The following is an 18,164-nucleotide window of genomic DNA, read 5'->3' as shown; positions in this document are numbered from 1 at the left end:
ATTTGTTAGTTTGACGTCAACCATCATGAGTCGGCGGCGATCCTCTGCATCAGCACAGTTTTGTTCGCCAACGTCACGCTGAAAGGCGGGACGCCAAACAAATGGCGAGCGATGCCGTCGTATCCGCGTATGAACACCAGGGGGCGATGAGTGTGGCGGAGAAGCTCCATCTTGGTGACGTTTGCCTCCATCAGGAGATGCGTGAACATTTCCACGTCGGGACTTGCTGGATGCAGATCCTCTCGTTTGTCATATCTGTTGAGGACACTTATGTGAGGAAAAAAAAAAAAGTACAACATAATCTTTGGAATACACTAACCTCCAATGTGGGTGCTGCTCCAAGAAGCGAGACACTCCGGTTTCAGCAGCGAACGTGTCAATGTGAACAAAGACGTCTGAGGAGATAGCAAAAGTTTGAATCGGCTTTTCAACCATTTACGCATCCAGCAAAGTAATCCCTACCTGTCGTGGCCGGCAACAGCCTGTGCAGTTCCTGCATCCCTCGCCCTCCTGGGTAGTTGTGATGGGAAACGTAGAGGCAAACACCCGAGTATGCCGCGTTCATCACCAGCTGGCCCACCACGACAACCGATCCCAGTTTATACAGCCACGATTTCCGGTAGTTGCTTAAACTAAAAAAAAAAACATTACAATATGGCGGCGTTACGCTTCATTTCGACTGTTTGTATACAGACATAAAAGAGCAGCCTCGGGCGGCCACCAGAGTGAGCACGGGGAAGGTGTAGATGATGAAGCGGAGCTCTTTGTGCGGCAGCAGCGAGTAGACCAGGATGAAGGCGACGGCGGGTAGCAGTAGAAGCCTCGTGCGCCGGTCCAGCAAACCCAGCGGGACCAGCGGCAGCGTGCAGCCCAGGCCACGAGGCAAAGCCGAGTAGAAATACCAAAGGAAGGGCGAGGTTTAAAAATGAGTCAAGGAGACACCGATTGGGAAATTCAGATAATATTCATCCCATCCATTTTTTTTTTTTAACTTCACCAAATATATTTGAAAGGATATTCCCCAGTTGGAACTTTTGTTGAGGATAGCGTTGTACCATAGAACCTGACCTTCTGGCCACAAAGGCTTCCTCCAAAATAAAGTGTCGATCGCCACAGTAAGAGCTGCAAAACATAACAAATCAAAGCCCAGCCTCAAAAAAACGGAATGCTTGACTGCCACTTACCCAATGATAGCAAACCGGCGGGAACGGCGTAGTAAAAAAGATCCACTAAGCTCAGCTTTCTGCTCCACAGTGACACCAGCAACATGAGACCCAAAAAAATGCAGAGCTCAGAGCGGAACACGATGATGACGAAAGCGGAGAGGCTGATAAAGCTGCCGTGTTTATGAGCCATCCAAGAGGTGAATGCAACCAGGACTGCCGAGAAAAAAAGGTGAATTATTTCAACAATAATCCCAGAATCAGCATATAAACTTACCAATCGGGAGCGCAAACACATTAGGGAGCGTCCTGGTGCTGTAGAACATGAGGTGAAACTGAGAGGCGCACATCAGGCAGAAGAGAAGCGCCACCGTGGAGCCAAATTGCCTCCTCACCTCTCGCTGCATGTGCCACAGCGCGGCCATCACGCATGCTCCCAGGGTGCCTCGGACTGGACGTGAGCAATAGACAACATCTCAATACGCTCTTCAGACAACTTTGTGAGGTGCGAGTAAAATACCGATATGCTGCGTGGAGAATTTTGGTGCGTCCAGCAGAGAAGACAAGAAAACAAGAGGGGAGCAAAGGATGCAGATGAGCAGGGGACCAATGAAGGTTCGTGGAACCACACCAGGGAACTCATGGTGGTCGTACTGAAAGAAATCATCAACAATAAGAAGAAATGTTAGTGCTGGGAAACGTCTAAACAACTATTTTCCATACTTATATTCCCACGTTTTCTATTTACTAACTTTTGTGTACAATTTTAGCCTAGCCTGCTAGCTTCCTCTGCAACACCTGCTGCTTCCTTACCTTGTCAAAGTCAAACTTGTGATACAAGAGGTCGTGGGCCGCTTGCAAGTTGAAGCTTTCTTCCACTTTTGTGAACGGACAAATGAATAAGTGTAATAGAGCCACTGATGTTAATAAAAACAACAGTGGGAGCCCCACAACATTCATTTTGTCAGCCATGACAGTTGGTGGGTGTCGTTACTTCCGGTTTAAACCGGACGTGACCTACAAGGTATTGTTGCACCTTAGAAGTATTATTTTATTTTATGTGTTATATTAAATACATTCATTTGGAATTTATTATTATACGTGGAAAGAGGGTGAGTTCTATTATTAAATTTCACGTTCGTGAATTTTTAACGAGTGGAACGCGCATTGTCCCGAGCGTGGCGGACGGTGATTGGCTTTCCGTTTGATTGGCAGGCACAAAGAGCCAATGGCCGCAAGCCACAATTCGATCGAGGGGACTGAAGCGGAACACTGGAAGTCGTGCATCTTTTCCTCAGCCGGCATGTAAATATTACTTCACCGCGCGTTGTATTCAAACGCAATCTCTTATTTATTCTAAAAGGCGGTACATTTATTCGCTGCGTGCATCGCTCCGAAGTACCATTCATAACAAATTAGTTGTGTAGTGGATTTCACTGTGTGTCCTGATGAAACGGTGAAATGCTGCCCATGGGTCCAGATTTGCGACTTCTCGGGCTTTTGTCCTGTTTTATTTTACTTTTTCAATTCACGAATGCAAAGAGGGATTTAAAAAGCTCCTGTGTTACCTGCCAGCAGATTACTGACAACTTCCAAAAGGTAAGCGATCAAACTATTCTAATGAATGAAGTCGAAATATAGATTGCATAATCTGTATTTTTTTATGGTTGTTTTTAGGGCTATGAGAGAACTGAAAAGCAAAATTTTGGTGGTGGCAACACAGCCTGGGAGGAAAGGGCATTGTCTAAATATGAGACAAGGTATGAGCTATAATGCAAAAACACACAAAATGCAACTGTAGCCACACCATAAGTAATCTTAATTATTAAAAGTATCACAGTTTTAGTTTTGTAACCATTTTAATTTTACAGTGAGATCCGACTGATGGAGATAATTGAGGGTCTGTGTGACAGCAGCAGCTTCGAGTGCAACAAGATGCTGGAAGAACACGAGGAATTGTTAGAGACATGGTGGTTTAAAAGGTTAGTGGACGTGAACTCCGAATGTTACTCCAAACATCTCCTTGATCTTTTTTTTGTTTTTAACTGCTGTCGCAATAAAGGAAAACAAAGCATCCCATTTTGCATACATGGTTCTGCATTGACACCCTCAAAGTGTGCTGTCCAAAAGGCACATTTGGACCTGACTGCAACGGTGAGGAAATTTCTTACTATAAAACCACACACAGGTTGCTGTAATTTTTTTTTTTGTGTGTATCAAAGCTTGCGTTGGAGGTTCCGAGAAACCCTGCAACGGGAACGGCAAATGTGACGGCGACGGAACCCGAGGAGGGGACGGCAAGTGCTTATGCGACATGGAGTACAAGGGCGAATTCTGCCTGGACTGCATCGACGGCTACTTCAACCAATTGCGCAATGACTCCTTCTCCCTGTGCACAAGTACGAAATCACCAATTATTTATACTTCGCTTTAAAAATCAACAATGGACTACCGAGCATCTCGTGTCCATTAGAATGCCACCCCTCCTGCAAGACCTGCAGCGAGGCAACCAATCAGGACTGCGACGAGTGCGAGGATGGCTGGGAGGAGGACGAGCAGGAAGCCTGCATTGGTAGGACAACCTCATTTCAAGAGCCGTTCCGACTCCTCCAACCACACGCGATGTGATTCCAGATGTGGACGAGTGCTCCAAAGACTCCCCTCCATGTCAAGAAAACCAATACTGCATCAACACGGAAGGCTCTTACTCCTGCAAGGGTAAACATCTCGATTCAGTCCGATTGGGCTGGAAATGAATTTTTTTTCTTCTGTCAGATTGCGATAAAGCGTGCACGGGATGCGCTGGAGCCGGTGCGGGCATGTGCAAAGCGTGCGCCGGTGGATACCAGGACACTGAGGACACCTGCACAGGTTCGTAGTATCATTGGAGGAAAGAAGCGATAAAGATTTAAGCTTCAATTTTTAACTAGATATTGACGAGTGTTCCCAAGCCGAGCCGATGTGCACTAAGGAGCACCAGGAATGTGTCAATAGCGAAGGCAGCTACGAGTGTCTCTGCTCAGCCGGCTACGAGGACCACGAAGGCGAGTGCGTCCAAAAGCCACAAGAAGGTTTGTGTCCACTCTTGAATGTTCTCAGTCATCTCCGTCTAAATCTTTACTATTGCGTTATCAGTACAAAAAGAGGAGGCGGCAGAATCCGAGAGTCCTCACGCGGAGCTGTGATGAGGAAGATCTTTTTGACGCCGGCTCATTTTAAAAAGATTGGGGGAAAAAAAACTTTGAGAACTTCAACAGTCGCCAGTCAGTGTTTTCTACTTTGTGGACCAAGGAGGAGTCATTGACATTTTATGCTGTTGTTTTTGCACTGCTCAATGTGTCCTGATTTGTCATCTTGTTTTAAAGTACTTAAATGTGTTACAAATAAAGACGTGATCGAAATCTATTTTTGTGGTAGTGACCATAAATGACCACAAGAGGGCAGTCTAACCATAACGAATGAACTTCCTCTGATTTACTCTGCATTAAGTGGTTTAAAATCTCAAGAGTCGAGCTGAAATGGACACCAGATATTTTCTAAAGTGTTATTGCTGACGTCTGGACACTTCTTAGTCCAAAATGTGTTACAAATAAAGACGTGATCGAAATCCATTTTTGTGGTAGTGACCATAAATGACCACAAGAGGGCAGTCTAACCATAACGAATGAACTTCCTCTGATTTACTCTGCATTAAGTGGTTGAAAATCTCAAGAGTCGAGCTGAAATGGACACCAGATATTTTCTAAAGTGCTATTGCTGACTTCTGGACACTTCTTAGTCCAAAATGTGTTACAAATAAAGACGTGATCGAAATCCATTTCTGTGGTAGTGACCATAAATGACCACAAGAGGGCAGTCTAACCATAACGAATGAACTTCCTCTGATTTACTCTGCATTAAGTGGTTTAAAATCTCAAGAGAGTCGAGCTGAAATGGACACCAGATATTTTCTAAAGTGTTATTGCTGACGTCTGGACACTTCTTAGTCCAAAATGTGTTACAAATAAAGACGTGATCGAAATCCATTTTTGTGGTAGTGACCATAGATGACCACAAGAGGGCAGTCTAACCATAACGAATGAACTTCCTCCTGATTTACTCTGCATTAAGTGGTTTAAAATCTCAAGAGAGTCGAGCTGAAATGGACACCAGATATTTTCTAAAGTGTTATTGCTGACTTCTGGACACTTCTTAGTCCAGACTGTAAATAAACTCGTAAATCCACACAAAAGTTCAGAGCACTTTAGTCATTTAATGTGTCACCACCAAACACATTTTGACAACTTTTGTCCAGTCACAATAAATATAATGTTACAATGTCATGACATACTATATTTACATTATCTTCAACGCAAACTTGTTTCCAAGGTACATGAGGCCATGATGGCGTCTACTTTTAGGGGAAGGTTCAGTGCATTTTATTCGTAGCTTTCAAGTCACCACAGATGAGTTTCTCTGATTTCAGCTATCACCTGGCTCGCTTTTTGCAGTGCCTGCATCAAAAAAATATATATATAGAGAGGGTGAAGGAATTTTCCATCCAGGACATGAAGACCTGAGCGTCTTTTTACCTGCAGCATGTCTGCCGCTTCCTTGCGGCGCTGGGCCATGTCCTCCGACTCAGTCAGCAGATCGTTGAGGAGCCCCGACTTGTAGAGCTGCCCCACCAGCTCGCTCTGGAGGCTGTCCTTCACGTGGTTGACCAGGAAGTGCATCACCGCCTTGGGCACGCTTGAGGAGCACATCGAATATATTTAATATGCCGCACTGTGACAAAAGCATCTCTCCGCCCGCTTACCTGTCTTGGATGTTCTTGCGGACAATCAGGAAGTAGGACTTGATGAGGCGTTCGATGACCTCGCAGTCGCGCTGCTCACGTGACGACAGCTTCCTGGCTACCGGCACGGGCTAAGATTCCAAAAGTTATTACTCCTCCTCCTGACAAATTTTGGCGGGAAGACAAGGAGGACACCTCACCACGTCCAGCAAGTTGACGGCTCCTTTGAGAGGGCTTCCCGGACCCGAGCCTGCGCCTTCCTCTTCTCTCTTGAGCATCCCCCTCCAGGTGCCTGCCCCGTCCTGGTCACCCTGCGGCCCTGCCGCCAGAGCCTGGAAATAAAAAAAACACACCGTCACAAAGCTTTCTTTACAAGCTTGGAATGCAATACAAAAGCAAAAGCGCTTGCGGGGGGGAAAAAGAAGAATTGGTCAAGACTGGAGGAAACACAAGTTAGTGCAAGTCCACTCAGAGCAGGAAAAAGAAAAAAAAAAAAAAAGAGCATGACTTGGGGGGAAATGAGGATCCGGCCGGCTACAAGCAAGCCATCCATCGATCGATCCGGGCACGAGGCAAGAAGCTGCCCACCTTGGCGCCGTCCGCGTCTGCTCCGGACGCGGGGGGCTCGCCAGAAACCGCAACCGGGCCTTTGCCAACAGACTGGCAGAGAAATCAAATGAAAGCAAGAAAGAGATAGAGAGAAAGTGGGGGGCAGGTAATAATTTGGTTCTTTAGGTGAAACCTCCACAGGAAAACCCTTGCTTGAATATTCAAGAAGAACTTTACCTTCTCCCGGGGCACTGCAGTGGGAAGTTCTCTCATCCGGTTTCTCCTTTGCTCCTGTGACGCAATTGAATTCGAATGAATGAAGTTCTCTTGGGTAACAGATGACAAAAAATAGAACAACACAACCAACACGCACCTCGATGTTGTTGTTCATGACCCCGCAGGCGTCTGCAAAGTCCGGATGCTTTGTGTTGATGTAAGCCAGCTCGATGGCAACCAAGTTGTGGACCTTACGGAACGGCAAAATCATCTCAAATATGCCACGGGAAAAAGATTGATGAAAAAATTCAGCAGATGTACCATCTCATTGGTGATGGGCAGCCTTTTCCTCAAGAGGGAAGTGACCACTTCCACGATGGCCTCGTGGAGCTTTGGGAATCTCTGCAGCTCCTGGTGGACAAGTCGGTAATTAGCAGAAAGCGACCCCGCCCCCTTTCTGGACGCCGGCGACTACCTGCGTGCTGTAGTTGCTGCAGTGCTGGATAATCCTCTGCATCTCCTCGTGGACCAACTCCACGCAGCGCAAACTGGGCTCCTCCAGGCGCTTTACTTGCTTCTTCACCAGGAGCTCGAAGGAGATCTCGGGCACGAACAGAGAAGGCCGGGGGCCCTGACGCGGAGGAGAAAGGTCAGCTTTGAGAAGACAGGAAAAAAAAAAAAAAAAGCGGCACTCACGGTGGCGTTCCTTATGGCTGTGAGGATGTCGATGGTGCTGAGGCCTCCCAGGGGATCCACGCATTCCAAAGTTCGGCCAAAAGTCTCGTGGAATATGTAACAGATCCGGGCGCCGCCGCACCTAAAACGGCCATACTCGATGAGCTGGACTTCACACGGGCCACGTTAAGAAATAATTTAAAAAAAGACACCGACAGCTCCGCCGTCTCGATGTACTTGGCCGTGCCCTCGATGGTGTTGCAGTACTCGGTGGCGAACTTGGTGATGAGCTGCAGCAAGGTGGCGCTTTGGTCCTCCACCGGCTCGCCGTAGCTGCCGAGCAGCGACTGGTACTGGGCGGCCAGCACGTTGATGCGCGTCTTCAGCTCCGGCAGACAGTCGCGGATGTGATGCATCAGGAGTCTGACGAGGCAAGCGACGTCAAGCTCCACCGTCTTCATTACCCGAGTCGAGAATCTGGATCCGACTGACCTGTTAAGGGTCCTGGCCAGGTATTTGGTCCCGTTGCGATTAGCGAGCGAGGGATATTTCTTCTGCAGGAAGCCGTGTTCGTCACGGATGGCGTCAGCCACGGACTTTTTATTGTTGATGTCCAGCTGGCTCCTGCGCACATCGGATCATCAACAATGTTCCACGATTAATATTTAATGCCGAGTCCAAAAGCCAAGCTTTGATTACAATCGTAGGTCATAAATAATCAATACATATCGACCCACCTGTTGACCACGCCGATGAGTCCCAGTTTAACAGGAATGACTCGACCCATCAGCACGTCCATGGCGTCGGTACCGGCGTCCATCAGGTCCAGTTTGGTCACCACGGCCAATGTCCTCCTGCCTGTAAGGTGACAAAATAGTTGTTTGATTTCAATGGGCGCGCTAAGGGAAACGCTTTTGGACTTTACCGTCCGGGTCCACCTGCCGGGCCACTTTGAGGGCCTCCGAAGTGGCCATGTCGGTGTTGGCGGCGCTGACGGCTAATATGATGCAGTTGGGGTTGGAGATGTACTTCAGGATGAGCTCGAGGATCTGGAGCTCGATGTGTACGGGCTGATCTCCCACGGGCACCTGAGAGAAAACCGTATTAAGCCGCGTTGGAGTCGCGAAGGGCGGCGTTACCTTGGTGATGCCGGGCAGGTCCACCAGGGTGAGGTTGACGACGTGGGGAGAAAATATCTTCAGGTGGATGGGGTCATCACTGATGCCCTGCACAAATACACATTGATTGCTTCATTCTTGGTCCATTATTAATCAGAACAGTGGGCCACATATATATTCTTTTTTTTTTTTTGAAGACTTCACATCCAACGCACCTTATTATTCCCCGACACTCGCTCCGTTTCAGCTTCTATTTCTTGCCTGATTTCCTCAAAATCAGTGTAGATCTGGAAAAAAAATAAAAATAAATGAGATTGATTACCAGGTACGATTACGCACCACTTGATACCTTATTTTTGGTGTGCAGAAACTTTCCCCATTCTTCGCCTTCTCTGCCTGTACAAGACAAACGCACATTTTAAAGTGTGACCACCAAGAGTGACAAATATTGTGTGCGGGGTGCGAGGCCACGAGAGGCAGGGTGGCGACAAGGCTCCACTAAAGCTGGGGATCAAATGAGGAGGAGGAAGAGGGTGGTTCAAATGTGATTCACATGACTACAATGCACCTTTATGGAGGTTTTTTCACACCCCGGAATCTGGAGGTGATTAAACAGCAACAGAGAAAGAAAACTTCATTGTCAGGACACCAAAATGTGTGGTGGAAAAGATTGAGAACACAAATAAAGGATGGAAAGGGATTTGAAAATCGAGTGGAAAAATCGACGCCTACCGATGTCGTCATTTTTGCGGGCATCTCCCGGATCGACGTGAACCAGCTGGAGGATGAGAGGCCGCCGAGTGACGATGCCGGTCCCGCGAGGGAGCAGGTCACGACCCACCAGGCTTTCCAGGACGGAACTCTTGCCGCTGCTCTGGAGATGTAACAAGCACAGATTTATACAATTGACTTTTGTCTAAATTGGAGATCTGAATGCCGGACTAAGGGGTCACAGGACTCCATCCACCCGTTTTCCTTCTAACATGCCTAATAGGAAAGTAGTAATTGGTATTTTTACAGGTTGGTGGTGATGATGACGAACTTGAATGGTGAAATACATCACTGAAGGCACCTGTCTTTTAGTGGCCTTCGTTGGCCAGCAGAGTCTTGGAATCATTCCTAAATTTAGCACTGAGTGAAGGTTATCAGTCTTTCTAGTGTGGACGTGAAAGCACATCTAAATATGTACGTAATTGTCTTCTATAATGCATTAAAATCCAAAATAATATGAAGCATTGACTGGCTAAATGGGGCTTTTATTGGCAGTTAGCCGCTTACTGTACCTGGGTCCCCACGACAGCTATTTGCGGCAGCTGGATGATATCCGCGCCCACAGTGTTGAACACATCCTGGAGCTTGTTGATGACGGGAATGAGTGCCTCCATGTCTTCGGTTTCGCGAGGAGGGAATCGCCGGCTAATCGGCTATTTTTGGTGATGGAGCCAAAGTCATTCAATGTCTCGGCATCGCCACCATTGCGACAACGGCAGCTGCGCTTGAGAATTTAAGGTTATGGGACTTGTAGTTTTTTTCGTTGCATTCAATCGTGGCCCGTGATGAGAAAAGGACTACAAAGGTGGATCTCAAACAACAACGCGAGCATACACGATTGGCTGCAGCTCTCGCGCATGCGTAAACGCATTGTTATGGTAAGCGTACTTTATTGATGGTTTTTTTCACAAGTTAATGTATACCAGCAAACTACGGCCCGCGGGCCACATCCGGCCCACAGGGCCGTTTAATCCGGCCCGCCAAACCTGAATATTAATAATAATTTTTTGGGGGTCGTTTTCCCTGCAATTACTATGTTTCCCCAGTAGATGGGGATTTCGTTCAGCGTTTTTAATGATAATTTGGAATCAGGGAAGTTCCAAGTCGCTGTGACGAATCTGCAGTAGCGAAACGCAAAACTGCGCAACTCGCCTTACAATAACAGTCGTAACTCGAGACGGGGAGCAAAATAACATGGGAGCAACTTGACATGTAACACCGGAAGTGAAAGCTTCACTTCCGATAGCTAAGCTTTGACAGACGGACGTTAGTTTTTTCTTCAAATAAACTAAGTCTATCACCTTTAAGCCTTTAACGTTGCACTATGTTACAGTTCTTGGTGAGTTAAGTCTTATTTTTTTATTTCTTCGACCATTAACGGGAGTCGAAACGAAGGCTAACAGTATAATCAAACGAAACATGATTATGAGCCCGAAAGTTGCTCGATGCTTTTAAAATTGATATGTGATCATCTTTCAGGCAGGATTCACCTTGGGCAACCTTGTGGGCATGTACCTCGCTCAGAACTACGACGTAAGTTTATTAGCGCCACCAAAGCTCCAATTCTTCAGTGTTAATTATATTTGTATTGCACTGGATTTTGTCTTCAAGGTACCCAACGTAGCCAAAAAAATCGAGGCATTCAAGAAAGACGCGGAGGCTAAGAAGAAGCCCCCCGAGTGACCAATGTGGAAGATGTTTCCACCAAGAATATGCACTGTGTAAAACATCTATTTATTTCACAGGGTCGTGCAACATGCTTGCAGTTGTTCATATATACATACGCGGGAATAATGACAGTGTCTGAAACATTTATATCATACTCACAGGACTGTTACATATATTTGTACGAGATGGCTGGACCGTTTCTTGGCTGCTTTTAGATACCTAGTCTTTTGGGTGGTCTTGGTAGCCTTGGCGGGGGGGGGGGGGGGGGGGGGGGGGGGGGGAGTGTCACCATTTGGGGTTAGGTATTTGGTGAGGTGGAGGTGAGTTCCACAATCAGTTGATCTAAGATTAAAAAACTTTATAATGTATTTTAAAAGCAAGAGAGTGGCCACAGAAACACCTCACCAGTTCTGTGCAGTTAGTTGCTGATATGCCAACAAAGGGTTTCGACTAGCTCCTTGTTTGTTTATGTCCCGTTGTCATGGTAACGGCACATACTGGACCGATTTGGGCTCTCCCACAAAACTGTACAAGACTCACCAACAAAATGTCACCAAAGATGCAAATAAAAGCCAACCAAAAAAGTACCTTGCTTGTTTTATTTCAAATATCTTCAGACAAATTCTTTGGCGACTCCCCGATTCAAGAAGCCCTTGGTGGTCACATTGCGAGCATGCAAATCCATTCTGAAAAGCATGCGGACACAAAAGGACCTTCCTGTCCTAAGTGCACAGTCACTTTGGGTACAAGGTATCCAATATGGATCCTGGAAATCATAACGTGCAAAAGCATGTATAGCAAATGACTGATCTTTTACAATGGAAGTTACCATGGCGACATAGCAGCATAAATCTATTAAAAAAAAAATACTGTCGGGACCCAAAACGTTTGTAAAGAACGATGGATTTCTTTTTTTCTTCCATGAGATGGAAAAAAGGTGAGAATGCTTTGGAGAGGGTTACTGAGTGGACACGAGGTTGACAATCATGTGGATGATGCGGGAGCCGCGGGGGCAGCTGCACAGGTCCATGCTGGGGTTCCGGATTTTATCCTCCAGCAGGCGGTCCAGCTCCAGGCGCAGCTCCTTTATCAGCTCTGCCACCTGTATTAAGCGCAACCTCATGAATTGGTTTTTTTTTTTTAATAAATGAGCTGAGCGCTGACCTGGTGAGAATCGGCAGCGAATCGAATCCATCCGTCGTCCAGGGAGATGACAAACTGGCCCTTGTGCATGTCTACGTTGATCTCCCCGCCTCCGAACAGCACCAAAGCGTACACGGACACCATGCTGCAGTCCCGGATGAAGACCCGGCTGGTTTTCACCTTCTCCAAGTACACCAGGTAGGGGCTGGCGTACTGGCGGAACTTTAGCGCAGAAGGGGGACACGCTCGAGTCGGTTCGCTCCGGCTTTGTCCCGATTCGTGGCGGCACTCACGGAGTAGTTGACGGACGAGGGGTGAACGTGGACGCAGCCGTCGCTCTTAGTCAGGAAGTGCAGCTCGTTGGGGTGCATCTTCACCGCTCCTTTGATGCTCATCTTGTAAACGTCTTGAGGGGCTTTGACCTGGACACCAAACGGCGCAAAGACATTTTGACGTCACCTGATTCCATATCAACTTTTTTTTTTCCTTCATTTTTGCGAATGATTGCACAAGTACCTGCACCACATTGGGATAGAGGGCAGCACACAGCATGGCAGACATGAGGTCCATGTTCTCCGCATTGAGGTTCGCCTCGAAGAGAAAGAATACATTTGAAATTTCATTCAAGTAAATCTAACATACATGTAGCTAGACGCGCTAGGTACCTCGGGGCCCGTAGCCTCCAGAACACCGTCGGAGCCTTTGGAGCTGAGTCGCTCGATGTCCCTGGACCTCAGCCCCTCTTTGATGAAGCCGATGTCGGAAAGCAGCTCGGCAAACTGCCGCTTGACGCAAGCGATTTCCTGCAGAACCCGCCCGGACAGGAAGTTCTCCTGGCAATAACGGTGGCCAGACGCTTTGGTTGCCTTTTTAGCGCTGCACCAACCCTAGAACACAAAAAGACAAAACAAACTAATGATAAAAGCTAAAGCCAACTTTGTTTCATCTTTGTAAATTACCACCTTGTAAGCCTGCAGCAGAGCCAGGTGGTCACTCCTGGCCACGGCAAAGGCCAGTTTCTTCAAGTTGGCCTCCTCCTGCTTGCCCCACGGTGACACCTTGAAGACAGACAGTAAAGCAAAGCGATCAGTACACGTCCCTCCAACGAGGGCTTTCCAAACGGGTTCTTACAAAAGGTGATTTGAAGGCGAGACTGGCAGCGATGGTGAGCGCCGGGTCGAGGCAGCGGAAGATGGCGCCAAACAGCATGAGCTTGCCGACGCGTACGTCGACGGGCAGGCGGGCCAGGTGGTAGCCCAGCGGAGTGAGCTTCTCCTCTGCCGTCAGGGCGCCGAGGTCCTGCAGGCGCCGCTCGGCCGCCTCCAAGCTGCCCGTGGCCGGCGGCTCGATGAGGCAACGGAAGACGTCCTCCAGCGGTTGCTCGGCGAACACGTCCAGGATCTTGATGCTGTCGGAAGCAGAAGGGAGCAAAGTGTGATTCTGGCTTGCAGAGAGCCGGTCAGATGGATCTACCGGAGGCAGAGCTGCTCCAGGGGAACTCTCTGGATCTGGGGAATCTGTTGCTCGGCCAGCTGGTGTCGGAAGCAGTGGCTGGTGAAAAGGTGGAAGCAGACCCCGGAGGCCACGCGGCCCGCCCGGCCCTTCCTCTGCAGCGCGTTGGCCCGTGAAACCCACGACTCGTCCAGGCTCTCCATGCTTTTGGACGCGTCGTAGCTGAAAAGGGACACTTATCACGACAGAGGCATCTCCAGAACTCAGCCCTCCACTTTCGAGAGTCGCAAAGTCACCTTTTCTCCTTCATCTTGCCGCAGTCGACGACGTACACCACGTCGTCGATGGTGACCGAGGTCTCGGCGATGTTGGTGGAGATGATGATCTTGGTGACGCCCTCGGGCGGGCGGTTGAAGACGGCCTGCTGCTCCTCGTTGGACATACTGGAGTGGAGCGGGTACACCACGCATCTGTCGGTGCGCCTGTTGCTGAACATCCTGTTTGACTGCAGCTGCTCAAAAAGCATCTTGATCTCGGCGAGGCCGGGAAGAAACACCAGCACGGCACCTGGAGCCGGCGAGAACCGTCAAAGTCGGCGGGGTTCGTGACTTGACCCCGCTTCGGTGATTCTTACCTGGGGGGTAACTGTGCTTTCCATCCACAATCCACTCCAGCAGACTTTCTATCAGGTCCATATTGATCTTGTCCAGGTCCATCGCGGCAATGGTCTTCAGCACAGACGCTTTACAACCTGAACGGGCAGCAAAAACACCAGTCGGGTCATGTCGTCGTCTCCATAGCGACGGCGCCTTTCCCCGAGTTCACCTTTGAATCTAACCGTAAGTTCCTGCAAGCTGAGCTGCTGGTCGGGCACCGAGTCCTTGACAAAGTCCTTTTTAGTGAAAGACATGAAGTTCCACATGTCCTCCCCCAAGGTGTCCACGATGCCCTTTGGCGCTCCCCTTCCACCCTGCCGACTGGCGGCGGAGGAGTTTTGCCGGCTTGAGCGCACGTAAGGGCTCCCGTCCTCCACCACGTAGCTGAAAACACCGATGGAGATGATTACAAGCCACTCGTTAAGACTTCTATCCATCGAGAAGCACTAACCGGGTCAAAGAGATGGCGTCCTCCAGGAAGAGCTGAGTCACGGGGAAAGTGTGACCTGGACAGATTTATACATATTCACTGAAAGGAAAATGGCTGCAAAAGATTTTTTTTTTTACCAGGTATGTGAACAGTAGGACAGTCGTAGAAATATTCCGAGAAGAGGTTGGCATTCAGTGTGGCGCTCATGAGGATAATCTTCAAGTCAGTTCTCTGAAGAATCAGGTCTTTGAGGACCAAAAGGAGGAAGTCACTGGAAAGATAGAAATTGAAGTTCATTTTTTTTTTTTTTACGAGGTGGCACCTTGCCCTAAGTGAGCGTCTATTTTACAGACCTCTCGTCCGTGCGCTCGTGCACCTCATCCACGATGACGTGGGTGACGTCTTGAAGGTCCGCGTCGCTCTGCAATCTTCTCAGCAACACTCCTGTGGTGCAGTAAAGCAGCCTGGTGGCAGACGACTAAAAGTGGGGAGGGGAGGGTTTAAAAAAAAAAAACATTTTTCATTCCTTTTTACTTATGCAAGCGTCAACACACCCTGACACTCTCCAGGCGAATCTGGTAGCCCACGGAGCGCCCGAGACTCTCGCCGCGTTCCTGCGCCACCCGCCTGGCCACCGAGGTGGCGGAGATTCGTCGCGGCTGAGTGCAGACGATGTTGGCCACCTTATCGGCCGGACCGGCCAAGGAAGCGTCCAGAATGAACTGGGGGATCTGAGTGGTCTTACCGCACCTTCAGAGAAGACCAACATTCATTGAAGAGTGTCGTTTGACGACACGTGCCCCCCCCCCCCCCCCCCCCGGGCTGTATTTTGTCCACTGCCTCACCCCGTCATACCGCTGACGACCAAAACTTGACAGCTTTCCAGCAGTTCCAGAATGTTGTATCTTTCATCCCAAGCCGGCAGCTTCGTCCTCTGCTCCAGCATTGACCTGAAGCTTTTGGAGGACTATCAAGTGATGGAACGAGTCGTTAGCACAGAAACGCAGATGAAGCTTTTTGTTTTTGTCCTCGTGTCTGTCTGCACCTGTTTCTTGGCGAAGTCCCTGCACAGCTTGCCATTCTCTTGCAGCTGATTGGAATTATTGGTCACCCTCTTCCTCAGGTTGACGGAGCTGACGTTCTCGACGAGGACGGCGGCGACTTCGTTGTCTTCTTCTGGCCCATCTGCTTCTCCGGCCCCTTTTGGCAAAAATAGGAAAGACACGGCGGAATTTAGACACTGTCCATCATCCTTATGATTTTGACTTCTGTGAAAGAGCCAAATCTCTTGTATCGCGTACCACAGGGTTGAATTTTAGGTCCCCTGCTGCTTCCATTGTATTTGCTTCTCGGAATAGTGTCCTCACGGTCTACTGGCGGTGTGGTCCTTCTGCTGGGACAGACGCTTTCCACCAAAGCCTTGCTGGTCCCGACCTTCCGCTTCGCCGGGGCAACCGAGGCAGGGGGAACCACAACGGGCGGTGGCTTGCTGTATTTATGATGCGCGACGCCCAGCAGCTCCTTCATGGTGGTCTCGTCCTCGCACACGCTGACCAGAGTGTAAACCACAGGTTCTTTGTTGTGGGCGGCCATCAGCGCTTCCCCAAATAACCTTTCGGTCACGCTGAGCCTCCCGGCGGCGCCGACCGACTCGTCGTTGGTGCTGTAGGCCACGACCGGTGCTTGAGACGGATAGCTGTTCCCTTTGGGAAAACGGATCTCCAGTTCGTATTCCGGGGGAGAATAACTGCTGATCTCGGTCTGAGCTGGTCCATATTGGTCAGATGAGCCTTTATCGGGAGCTTGGTGCTTGAACTTGCATTTGCTGCCGTACCTACAGGTGTTTCCTTTCAAGTAGAACTGGCAGACTGTTTTCGAAGACTTCTCGCTGTAGTTTTTTTCTATCTTGTTTGTGAGGAATGGGGTCTCCAAGGTTATGACCCACACTGAATTGGTTATGCGCTCCTGGAAACGGTCCCCAAAAATGGCAGCCAGCGCCAGGGCTTCCTCCTGCCTCTGGTTCAGGCACTCGTCGATGGGCGTGGCGGAGGGGCCCGCGTTGGAAACCGCTTCCTGTCCGTAGCGCTCAGTGTAAACCTCGTTAAGTAGCTGCTCCAATGTAATGCCGAAATCTCCTCCGCAGGACTCCAGTGCCTGCTTGCTGCGTTCGCGGTCAAAGCCATACCTAGACCAAAAAAAAAAAAAGGTGAAATTATAGTATGAATCTGCAACTAAAATACGAACAAAATAATAATAGAATTTGGGAGAGACACGTGATCACCTGCTGAGTTTGCCGATAGCAAAGAAGGAGACGACAGGTTCGACTGGGGGACGTTCATGGTCAGACTCGTACTCTTCCGGGCTCGCCGCTCTCTCCACAGGCTCGTCGGTGGTGGTCCAAAACTGGCCTTCATCACGATGGTCCATCTCATCGTATTCTTCTGCTTCCTCCTCCTCATCATTCAAACCGGTGTCACTGAGGACATAAATAAGAGCAATGTTTTTAAAGTGTTTTTAATGCTCCTCTTAATGCTGGTCTTACGCGTGCTCGTCCAAGTTGCCGGTCCTCAGGTCCCACAGCAGGTCCTTGACGAGTTCTTGGTTCTTGTTGGTCATAAAAATCTTCTGCATAGGCATGCTGCTGGCTTCGTGCATCCTGCTGTCGCTCGCCTTGGCGTATGTCCGGTTCTTTGCCAAGGGTTTGGGAAGAACCGACTTTGTGTGGTTGTATTTGTCTCCAGCTCCACCACCCCGTCCAGGATTGCCATTCCTGATATGGCTGCCGCTATTTTGTGCTTTGGCGTTTCTGGAGGTGAAAATACAGATTTATGACAGAATAAATCAAACTGAAGGTTTATACCTGTTGGATGGGCACTGGGGTCCAAAACAAAGGGTGAAATCGTCGTCATCATCCCAGCGGCCACTTTCTCCTTTTCTACCTCCACCTCCTCCTCCTCCACCTCCACCTCCTCTCCCTCTCGGTTTGTTAAATTTCCCTCCTCCTCTGTTGGGCTTCCCACCTCTTCTTGTACTCATTTTTCTGTCGACAGAACCAAATTCAACCATCAGCACACCATCAAATGTATTTTATTAAATCAATGCCAAACTCGGTTTAAAGCCCATGTTTCAACACAAACACAGTGGAAGCAAAACGAAGTCAAACCTTTTCTTTCCAAAACTTCAAATAAAGAAAGACAAAACTTTTGACGCGCCGCTTAACGAAGCGGTGTATTAATTTAGCACGAAGGGCTTGTGCTAAAATGCTTACCGGCCGGCTTCCAATGAAATAAGAGGCTGTCTCGCTTCTTTCTCATTGAGGAAAAGTGGAGGAGGTTTTAATTTGAGCTATGAGTTTAAGTGACGTGTTATAAAATGTCACGTTAAAAAAATGAACTCGAAAGGAACAAAATAAAACAAAACAACACAAAATACCGCATGAGGAAGTAGCCAGGCACTTGCTGGTCGTTGATTGGGCAAACTTTAGAGGTCAAAGTTTTCACTTCCGGTAAAGCTATTTTTTTTAATAATTATCATATAGGAAGGGAA

General features: G+C 48.6%; 5 protein-coding genes across 6 annotated transcripts; 2 read left to right on the top strand and 3 right to left on the bottom strand.

Annotated features, from left to right (window-relative positions):
• Positions 1 to 23: 23 nt before the first annotated feature.
• On the bottom strand, positions 24 to 2,148 carry alg12 (ALG12 alpha-1,6-mannosyltransferase). Its single transcript, XM_037242592.1, has 9 exons — positions 1,977 to 2,148; positions 1,684 to 1,816; positions 1,441 to 1,614; positions 1,185 to 1,379; positions 1,019 to 1,122; positions 696 to 919; positions 463 to 632; positions 320 to 395; positions 24 to 255 (listed from the first exon to the last, which is right to left on the bottom strand). Exons 1-9 carry the CDS (start codon positions 2,133 to 2,135, stop codon positions 24 to 26), a joined length of 1,467 nt encoding a protein of 488 aa, XP_037098487.1. The 5' UTR covers positions 2,136 to 2,148.
• Positions 2,149 to 2,409: 261 nt separating this feature from the next.
• creld2 (cysteine-rich with EGF-like domains 2) lies at positions 2,410 to 4,662 on the top strand. The gene is made up of 10 exons (XM_037243722.1): positions 2,410 to 2,762; positions 2,841 to 2,923; positions 3,035 to 3,145; positions 3,226 to 3,317; positions 3,386 to 3,562; positions 3,637 to 3,735; positions 3,798 to 3,881; positions 3,939 to 4,034; positions 4,094 to 4,234; positions 4,299 to 4,662. The coding sequence occupies exons 1-10, from the start codon at positions 2,625 to 2,627 to the stop codon at positions 4,346 to 4,348; spliced, it is 1,071 nt and encodes a 356-aa protein (XP_037099617.1). The 5' UTR covers positions 2,410 to 2,624; the 3' UTR covers positions 4,349 to 4,662.
• Positions 4,663 to 5,395: 733 nt separating this feature from the next.
• LOC119117103 (dynamin-1-like protein) lies at positions 5,396 to 10,006 on the bottom strand. Of its 2 annotated transcripts, XM_037243105.1 has the most exons (19): positions 9,782 to 10,006; positions 9,231 to 9,372; positions 8,848 to 8,894; positions 8,714 to 8,785; positions 8,520 to 8,606; positions 8,306 to 8,468; positions 8,118 to 8,238; positions 7,873 to 8,004; positions 7,597 to 7,803; positions 7,402 to 7,522; positions 7,181 to 7,336; positions 7,027 to 7,116; positions 6,863 to 6,955; positions 6,727 to 6,780; positions 6,529 to 6,600; positions 6,141 to 6,272; positions 5,962 to 6,071; positions 5,735 to 5,894; positions 5,396 to 5,656 (listed from the first exon to the last, which is right to left on the bottom strand). In XM_037243105.1, exons 1-19 carry the CDS (start codon positions 9,881 to 9,883, stop codon positions 5,600 to 5,602), a joined length of 2,118 nt encoding a protein of 705 aa, XP_037099000.1. In that variant the 5' UTR covers positions 9,884 to 10,006; the 3' UTR covers positions 5,396 to 5,599. The 2 variants fall into 2 exon arrangements, with proteins under 2 accessions (XP_037099000.1, XP_037099001.1); XM_037243106.1 differs by lacking the exon at positions 6,529 to 6,600.
• Positions 10,007 to 10,455: 449 nt separating this feature from the next.
• Positions 10,456 to 11,197, top strand: stmp1 (short transmembrane mitochondrial protein 1). Its single transcript, XM_037243107.1, has 3 exons — positions 10,456 to 10,608; positions 10,749 to 10,802; positions 10,881 to 11,197. The coding sequence occupies exons 1-3, from the start codon at positions 10,594 to 10,596 to the stop codon at positions 10,950 to 10,952; spliced, it is 141 nt and encodes a 46-aa protein (XP_037099002.1). The 5' UTR covers positions 10,456 to 10,593; the 3' UTR covers positions 10,953 to 11,197.
• Positions 11,198 to 11,748: 551 nt separating this feature from the next.
• On the bottom strand, positions 11,749 to 18,085 carry dhx57 (DEAH (Asp-Glu-Ala-Asp/His) box polypeptide 57). Its single transcript, XM_037243102.1, has 22 exons — positions 17,887 to 18,085; positions 17,479 to 17,658; positions 17,161 to 17,424; positions 16,900 to 17,094; positions 15,920 to 16,803; positions 15,664 to 15,818; positions 15,464 to 15,585; positions 15,173 to 15,368; positions 14,972 to 15,096; positions 14,756 to 14,889; positions 14,640 to 14,694; positions 14,358 to 14,572; positions 14,167 to 14,283; positions 13,829 to 14,099; positions 13,554 to 13,754; positions 13,212 to 13,488; positions 13,043 to 13,138; positions 12,746 to 12,967; positions 12,597 to 12,671; positions 12,374 to 12,502; positions 12,102 to 12,302; positions 11,749 to 12,039 (listed from the first exon to the last, which is right to left on the bottom strand). Exons 2-22 carry the CDS (start codon positions 17,652 to 17,654, stop codon positions 11,896 to 11,898), a joined length of 4,254 nt encoding a protein of 1,417 aa, XP_037098997.1. The 5' UTR covers positions 17,655 to 17,658; positions 17,887 to 18,085; the 3' UTR covers positions 11,749 to 11,895.
• Positions 18,086 to 18,164: the final 79 nt, after the last annotated feature.

The sequence above is a fragment of the Syngnathus acus genome, chromosome 23, assembly GCF_901709675.1.
Source record: "Syngnathus acus chromosome 23, fSynAcu1.2, whole genome shotgun sequence".
Classification (NCBI taxonomy): Eukaryota; Metazoa; Chordata; class Actinopteri; order Syngnathiformes; family Syngnathidae; genus Syngnathus; species Syngnathus acus.
The sequence above is the reverse complement of the archived record's forward strand: the minus strand, read 5'-3'. Positions and strand labels throughout refer to the sequence as shown.

What these genes read in the sequence shown, in the direction of transcription:
- creld2 (XM_037243722.1), top strand. Translation starts at nt 2,625, where the DNA reads ATGCTGCCCATGGGTCCAGATTTGCGACTTCTCGGGCTTTTGTCCTGT. An exon ending in TTACTGACAACTTCCAAAAG is followed by an intron (nt 2,763 to 2,840) that starts GTAAGCGATCAA and finishes GGTTGTTTTTAG; the next exon opens with GGCTATGAGAGAACTGAAAA. An exon ending in AGGCTCTTACTCCTGCAAGG is followed by an intron (nt 3,882 to 3,938) that starts GTAAACATCTCG and finishes TTCTTCTGTCAG; the next exon opens with ATTGCGATAAAGCGTGCACG.
- dhx57 (XM_037243102.1), bottom strand. Translation starts at nt 17,654, where the DNA reads ATGAGTACAAGAAGAGGTGGGAAGCCCAACAGAGGAGGAGGGAAATTT. An exon ending in GGCAACTTGGACGAGCACGC is followed by an intron (nt 17,095 to 17,160) that starts GTAAGACCAGCA and finishes TTATGTCCTCAG; the next exon opens with TGACACCGGTTTGAATGATG. An exon ending in TCGCCTTCAAATCACCTTTT is followed by an intron (nt 13,139 to 13,211) that starts GTAAGAACCCGT and finishes TCTGTCTTCAAG; the next exon opens with GTGTCACCGTGGGGCAAGCA.
- LOC119117103 (XM_037243105.1), bottom strand. Translation starts at nt 9,883, where the DNA reads ATGGAGGCACTCATTCCCGTCATCAACAAGCTCCAGGATGTGTTCAAC. An exon ending in TACATCGAGACGGCGGAGCT is followed by an intron (nt 7,523 to 7,596) that starts GTCGGTGTCTTT and finishes TGGCCGTTTTAG; the next exon opens with GTGCGGCGGCGCCCGGATCT. An exon ending in TCATGAACAACAACATCGAG is followed by an intron (nt 6,781 to 6,862) that starts GTGCGTGTTGGT and finishes ATTGCGTCACAG; the next exon opens with GAGCAAAGGAGAAACCGGAT.
- alg12 (XM_037242592.1), bottom strand. Translation starts at nt 2,135, where the DNA reads ATGGCTGACAAAATGAATGTTGTGGGGCTCCCACTGTTGTTTTTATTA. An exon ending in GCCCGAGGCTGCTCTTTTAT is followed by an intron (nt 633 to 695) that starts GTCTGTATACAA and finishes TTTTTTTTTTAG; the next exon opens with TTTAAGCAACTACCGGAAAT. An exon ending in GAGCAGCACCCACATTGGAG is followed by an intron (nt 256 to 319) that starts GTTAGTGTATTC and finishes TGTCCTCAACAG; the next exon opens with ATATGACAAACGAGAGGATC.
- stmp1 (XM_037243107.1), top strand. An exon ending in ACCTCGCTCAGAACTACGAC is followed by an intron (nt 10,803 to 10,880) that starts GTAAGTTTATTA and finishes TTTGTCTTCAAG; the next exon opens with GTACCCAACGTAGCCAAAAA.